Raw genomic sequence first — 7,763 nt, forward strand, 5'->3', positions numbered from 1 at the left:
AATACAATCATTAAACACACTCCTTTTTGCACTACTACAAAATACGTGCTTTCTTTTTGTATTATTCATTTATCCTTATAAAAATGTTGTTACAATATAAAAAACTAACTAAATATAAATATAATTTATACATTTATTTTATTTTTTTAACTCACATATATTAAAAGTCGTTTGTTGACACAGTGTTTCTAACAATTTAACATTTAAAAACAAAATAAGCTTTTTTTTCTCATTAAAATATCCCATTCATGAACATAAGAAGTTTCATTATTTATTTCGTCATAAAAAAAGCCCAGATTAATATACAATGTTTTATTCANAAAATATCCCATTCATGAACATAAGAACTTTCATTATTTATTTCGTCATAAAAAAAGCCCAGATTAATATACAATGTTTTATTCATATTTTTAATACCTTCTCTTAAATTAACTTCTAAAAATTCATACATTTCAAACGTATCAGGTAAATCATTACTATTTATATATAAATTACGAGCTTCATCACTATCATTTACACTAATATAGTTGCGGTCAATATAATAATATCCAAGAATTATGTTTAAATCAGAATTAATCCAGCCGTACTCGTCATTGAACTTACTAAAAATTTTTTCCACATAATAATTGTTATTTTCATTTCTTTCTCTGCTTATCAAAACAATAAATTTTAATAATTCGTTTAAAATAAATGGGTTAGTTTTGATATTTAACAAATTCATTAGGAAATGTATTGCACTAATAAAACGTGTAATGAGTTTTTTGGAATTTTCAATATTTAGTAATAATAAACTCACACAATGCTCGTGATCTTCTGAAGTAAACCGAATTTTTTTTAAAATACAATTTTCAACAATGTATCTTACGTGATTGACGATCCATGTTAAGCTTATTGTGTACTCATGATTAATAAGCAACATTATTTCTCTTAATTTTTGATTAACATTTTTTTTATCGACGATGTAACCTTTACAACAACTTTTTTTACCTAATAATAGTTGTTTCAAAAAAATCATAGACTTACTTTTATGGTCAAACACAAAATCCTGTGATTTAATGTGCCACTTGCTTTTTTGTAAAAATGAATTTAAAAAGTTAACTGCATGGCCTTTATTATATTTTTTCTGTTCATTTGTTGCGTTAACTACCAAGATAAATATAAAGATGTTATAATTCATTCTTATTAAATTAATTAATTTATACGTAATTAATAAAAACAAAGTTTTTATTGTAAAATATATATATATTATGTAATTAATTTAAATTAAAAAACTGTTTTTTTTTTAATCGCNGCAGAGAAAACGCTATACTTTTTATTTAAAATTTAAAAATAATTAATATTTTTAACAAAATGTAAAAAAATTAATTATTGAGATATAGCTATAGACCTAACGTCTAACTAATATTTAAAAAAAAAATCAGCTAAAAATATTAACTGGATCAAAAGTTATTTGAGTTGTCAGTGAGTGGTGGGCCACCCTGTATATTTATAACATTCTAAATTCTTACAAGATTAACAATTTTTTATTCCAATAAAAGTGTTTTTAAATATTAGATTATTTATTAAATATTAGAAATGAATAATTTTAATTGTTTGTATAGAGAAAGCTTGTTAAGCAATTTTTTATTTGATTAAGAGATTTTTTTCAATTTTTGAAGGTAATATCATTAACTAAATACGAATTGTAATTATTTGATGCATCATTGAAGAAGTAGGTTAAGTGAGGGTTAGGGAAATAAATCGCAGTCACAAAAAAAACCTCGAAGTAAAATAATATTAACATGAATAAAAAATTTCTTCTCTTGATATTTATTGAAGTTATTTAATTTAAATGAGATAAAAATAAAATTCGACTTCAAAAAAGAAAAAAAATTTAAATAAGTTTAACTTTGTATTCTATGTCAATTAAATTATATATTATTCATGAAAGTGAGTGTATTCCCATTGTAAGATATTTTAAAATAAAATATAAAACCCAGAATTTTAACACAAAAATAGCATATTATTGAATACGGTAGCCATTTTCACTAAGAAAATCTACATTTCAAATTTTTTTTTCGTAGTAAAGTATATAATATAAGCTTTAATATAAAATTAAATAAAAGTGTCAATATTTCTGGAAACTTTTTAAAAAATTTAATTAAATAAGCTTAACTTGTGTGCAAAAACGTCTTTTTTGAATAAATTATGATAGTTTTAAGTACAAAAAATATCACGATAAAAGGTAATTATTTTCACAAATACCATTTTCAAATAGAAAATAAGTCGCCGGGACAAATTTTTTTTTCATTTTATAGTACATACCATAAGCTTAAATTTGATGTATGTTTAAAAGACCCATTTTTCCGGAATATTTTTAAAAGTTAAATTGAACTAAATTTAAAAAGTTGCTATTTTGAACCCCCTCTGTTATGGGGAAATTTAAATAAAAAGTATGACAAATTAAAGAGTATATATAATGTATTTAGGAAAAAAAAGTCTGTGTTGATGCATTAAATGAAGAGGAACTACCTTAGGTTTCAATTAAAAATAAAAACGTTAGCACAGTGGGGTCGCGGCATAGTATGGATGTTGCATAGTTGGGACAAGTATATAGTGATTAAAATCACTATCATAAGACATGCTTCAATGTAAATCTGCATAGTGTTCAATTTTAAGAAATCGGTAGATTATTTCAAAAGCAACAATAACTCTTATTCCCTTAATTTTATCCCGATTTTAGTTATTTCATTTCAGTAACTTCTTGTTGCGTAATTGTATTTTCTCTGCTAACGTCTCTTAGTAATTAATTAATTAATTAATTTAGTAAAAGTAAAATAACATCAATTATAACCTAATAAGGTAACGACAAATCATCGACAATGACAAAACCACTGACCATCGCGTGGGAGTCCCAAAAATACAATTCATATCAGCATTAATGAATAAATGTTCTACTTAACAGTAAAATAAATGATTACGCTACATTTTATTTTATTTTATACAAGTATTAGTTCTTGATTTTTTGTGGTTAAATAATTTGTATGTCTATCTATATTCCCTTGTATGAGTACAATTTTTATTTATTTTTAATGGTCATATAGCCTTAAGCTGCCATTGAGTTCTCATGTCTCGTGTCACACTCCCGCTATTAATATATATTTTTATACGTCACATTTTGTGTTCTTTTTCCAAACTTACACCGTTCGATAGCCCGAATTACAGAGATCGCGTTACTGCATCAAACTCACAACATCGTGTGATCCTACGGGATCAANCCACTTTACTTTATAACAATTCTATAAGAAATATTAACCGGAAAAATCAATACTTGATATTAAAAATATCACACGATTCACAAAATAAGATTTTGCATTTTTTGATTTATGTATTTAGTAATTAATTTATTATCATTTTTCTGATTTTTTTGCTTCTATTATCATAAATACAAAATAGTTTGACAATTGACCAAATATTTATATTAAGACTAATCTTACAAAAGATGAGGGAATTTAATAATGAAGTTCACAAGATGTTTATTGATTTAAAAAAGGTCTACGACTGTATTCATCGTGAATCTTTAATGTCTATACTAGAGCCATATGGTCTCTCACTAAAATTAGTCAATCTCATAAAGGCAAGCGCCATGAAAACGGACATAAAAGTATAGATAGGAAACTCCTTATCAACAACAGCCCAAGTAAGAACAGGATTAAGACAAGGGGATGCATTATCATCCATTTTATTTAACTTAGCACTGGAAAAAATAGTTCAAAACACTAGCTTTGAACAAAGTGCAGTACAGATTGGTGAAACAAAGGTAGATTTTCTGGCGCACGCGGATGATTTAGTGCTGTTAGGAGAAAATAAAGAAGAGCTAATTGAAAAAACTCAAGAATTACTTGAGGTAGCAAAAAGAGTTGGGTTAGAAATAAACATGGAAAAAAACAAAGTACATAATAACTCAGATAGCGATTTTGCCAGAGGATGTATACGCTTATCTGGCAATGGGGGCATATTAATTTAATAGGGTTAAGAAGTTCAAGTACCTAGGTACACTTATAACTCAGAATAATGAAATACAACAGGAGATAAAAACACTAATACATACAGACAATAGATGTTATTTTAAATTGAACAACCTGTTTCAATCAAGAATGTTTTCTAAAAGCCTAATGGTACAACTGTATAGAAGAATACTTATTCGACCAGTAGTGATGTATGGATTCAAAACTTGGATGATTCATAAGATACAACAGAAAAATCTCTTAGTATTTGAACAAAAAGTTCAAATACTAAGTGGTCGATTTTTGACCCTTGAATAGATACGAATACGTGAGAGTGGAGAATCAGACATCAGGCGGAGATCAGGTAACTATATTAGAAACCAAACATAGTCGACTAAAAGAAAGAGCTTTTATTCACAAAGAACTATGTGGCTCTCCAAAAGGCGAAAGACCACTTGGTAGACCAAGGTTGAGGTGAGAAGACCAGGTGTCAACAGATCTGGAGCGATTTGAACCGGATGCTGATTGACGAGTTCTAGCGAAGGATAGAAAGAGATGGCATGGTATATGTTTGTCAGTTTGGTCTTAAAGGTCGTCAACTACGAAGAAGAAGAATACATTTATTTAGTTCATAAATTAAAAAAATATTAATATTTTTTAAGCTTTAACTTTTAAATGATTGGAGTGCATAAACAATTTTAATCAGCCTTCTGTACATTTAAAGTGCATGCACAGAGGCATAAATAATATATGAGAAAATAGTTAGGGTGAAAACATAAACCCCCATTCCAATATTTTTTATTTAAACCCTTTTAAATTTTTTTTTATTTAACCGTTAATATAATATCTGATTTATTTGGGAAGGAGTGATTTAGCCCCTTTAATTAAGTCTATGATTTGCGAAGATCATTAAAACGTTTAAGAGGTTGAATTATATAAGAGCTGAAAAAGTTGTCGAAATATACAAAAAAAAACAAATAATCAAATTAATTTCTTCTCAGCATCGCATTGAGACTAAAAAAATGTTGAATATATTAAATATGAGCACAGGAATAGTGATGAATCGCGAAGCAAAACATTTTTTAGATGAGGCCCCTATCTAATATTTCCCGGTCAATGAAAAATCGCATGTCCGCCCTAGTATAGATCTGATTGAATTACAGTGACCGCTATTACATCAATAAATAATAAACTTATTTTGAATTTTTGTTATATCTTTTTAAAACTAATTGACGAGTTATTTTTTTTTTATTACTTTTATTATCCATTTAAAAAAAACCAAGTACAACACCACTCTTTAACAATTATCTAAGACAAAATATTGAAAATATTTTGTGCAACGCAAGAAAAGCAGTGCTGCAGTAAATACGGTAAAATTAGTTTTGCTTAACTCACTGTAAGCACATAAAGCTTAGTACTAGTACTTATCAAAGTGCTTGGCATTACAATATCTTTATTCGCTATTAATATAAGAAATTCATATTTATATTGTCATCAGGAAAGATATTTAATAAAAATTCTGAAAAGTATTAATAATTCAAACATTGTGAGCCGGTAAAATAAAATTGGTTCGCACGTGTTAGTGAAATTATTTAAAGAAATATTTTTTAAATAGTGGATAGTGGCAACACTAGTCGACAAAAAAGATCTAAAATAATCACTCTGTATTACATTTAAAGTTTTAATACCTATTACAAAATTGAAAGAGGGCAATATTTATAAGACGATCTCATATCCATTTTGAGTTGAACCTAAAATTAAGTTTGTTAATTGAATTTGAAAATGTACTTTTTTATTATACTTCAATCAATGATAACTCTTTACCAATACAATATATCCAAAAACGATTATAATATCATCTCTAAAATATTGTTCTCTTTCAATTTAATAATGGGTGTTATTGCTCCAAGTGCAGTACTTAGTGTGTAATATACATTTTTCAAGACATGTTTTAAGCTCAAAAATAAAGGCTACCCTCTATTATTTCTTTATTTTTATCAGTGAAAAACAAATACAAGAATTATAAAGATTATGATAGCTAGTATCTACAATTGAATAATGCAGATCTAAATTAATTTTAATAATTTAATTTAAACTAAAAAATTAATCAAAATGTTTTTAAAAAAATCTACACATTGAGCGTATTATAAAATTAATTATAATTGTAAAAACCCATTGTTAAATTCAAATGAAACCAAAATCGTTTTTTTAGAAATGATTTGTACAGTAATAAGGTAACCAAAAATTTAGAATATTATAGAGTGATTATGAAATGTTTACGATTTGTGATCTTTTGACGTATCGTTAAAAAAATCATTTCGGTAGAAGCTGAGAAAAAGTGGTACCAGACACAAAAATAAAAAACCGAGAAGATAAAATTAATACCTTCTCGGTTTTTTATCGAAGCTAAAACAAGTCATTATACTGGTTTATATATTTCACGTTTAATCAATACAATCGTAATTTTTCATCAAAATATTATAAAAGTTACAAAAAATAAAATTCATAGTATCTAATACAAGTATCCAAGATTAAGCTTTTTATAAATAATTTTACTATGCATTGTCATAAAGTAATTAATATAATTATTACTTAAAAATTATATTTATCATTGATATCATATCAGAATTATCAATTCGGAAAAAGCTTGATTTTAAAATGCATTCGACGTATCAATGTACTTGTTTTCCAATAAAACCATATCATACGATTTTTTACGGCCCTAAGACTTCCAGTTTAGTTATTTTTCTCATTTGAATAAATATATTATAATTAAATCAATAATTAACCAAAATGTCGTTTATCAATAAACAATAGTATGATAATAATAAAACGCTGTAAGGTACACAAAAAGAATTATAACAAGTCGCGATAGGAAACCGTAACTCGAATCTCAACTAATAAAAACTTATACAAACCTGCTACAATCTTATATGTGTATATCTTCTTGTTGGGGCGATCGAACATTACAGATTGTTGGATCGCCACAAATAGTTTTATATAACTTTTTTTAAATAGTTAAATATAGTAATTAAAACGATTACTACAATAGTCATTAACTTTTATATAAAATATCGACCACTTAGTCTGTTAAACAAGAATACAATACAATAAATTTATTTACTTTTGCACACTGTGCAAAAAAATACAAAAATAATTAACATACCATATTACAATAATAATAAGATGTTTTAGTATGCCATTGTGGTGCACTATCCTACAATGGATCCACGTTTTTTCGTCCGACATTGTAAGTTGTCGGACACGGTAATGGTAAACTTCGAAGAAGACTAAAAAGTGACAAAGCGGCTTATTATCACATAAGAGAGATTATAACAGTATTTAGGATAAGCAGTGCTCGAATTGGAGGGGTGCGCAGGGGGACGTAGCTCCTCTACTTTTTTTTAAATTTTTTTACGCACCCCAACTACTTTTTTTATTGGGACGGGAGGACGGTGGAAAATACGACCTCTTTTTTTTTTTTTTAAATATAGATTTAAATTGTGATCAATTTTATAATTTAAAATATTTTGTAATAAACAAATTTTTTATAATTAATATGATATGATATTTCATTATAGTGTGATAATGAAATATGATTTATTAATAAATACTAAATAAAGTAATGAGTAAAAAAAAAAAAGGTCTTCAAATGCTAGGGACGCAGTTTTCAAATTGTTTAGTTGAGCTCCCCTACTTATTTTTGGCCAATTCGAGCACTGAGGATAAGGATAACAGATGGTAGGAACAATTCATTCATATAATAAATAAACATTT

At 26.5% G+C, this 7,763-nt stretch overlaps 1 protein-coding gene across 1 annotated transcript in view; it reads right to left on the reverse strand.

Annotated features, from left to right (window-relative positions):
- Nucleotides 1-316: 316 nt before the first annotated feature.
- The window catches only part of LOC126909054 (uncharacterized), a 15,583-nt gene continuing 8,136 nt past the window's right edge, over nucleotides 317-7,763 (reverse strand). Inside the window, exons 2-3 of the mRNA XM_050691423.1 lie at nucleotides 6,905-7,073; nucleotides 317-1,143 (exon numbers count right to left, since the gene is read on the reverse strand). Coding sequence (XP_050547380.1) covers nucleotides 317-1,143; nucleotides 6,905-6,953 — 876 coding nt within the window. The 5' untranslated portion in view covers nucleotides 6,954-7,073. The remainder of the gene's footprint in view (nucleotides 1,144-6,904; nucleotides 7,074-7,763) is intronic.

This window comes from Daktulosphaira vitifoliae, unplaced genomic scaffold, assembly GCF_025091365.1.
Source record: "Daktulosphaira vitifoliae isolate Bord-2020 unplaced genomic scaffold, ASM2509136v1 Scaffold_95, whole genome shotgun sequence".
NCBI classification, from domain to species: Eukaryota; Metazoa; Arthropoda; class Insecta; order Hemiptera; family Phylloxeridae; genus Daktulosphaira; species Daktulosphaira vitifoliae.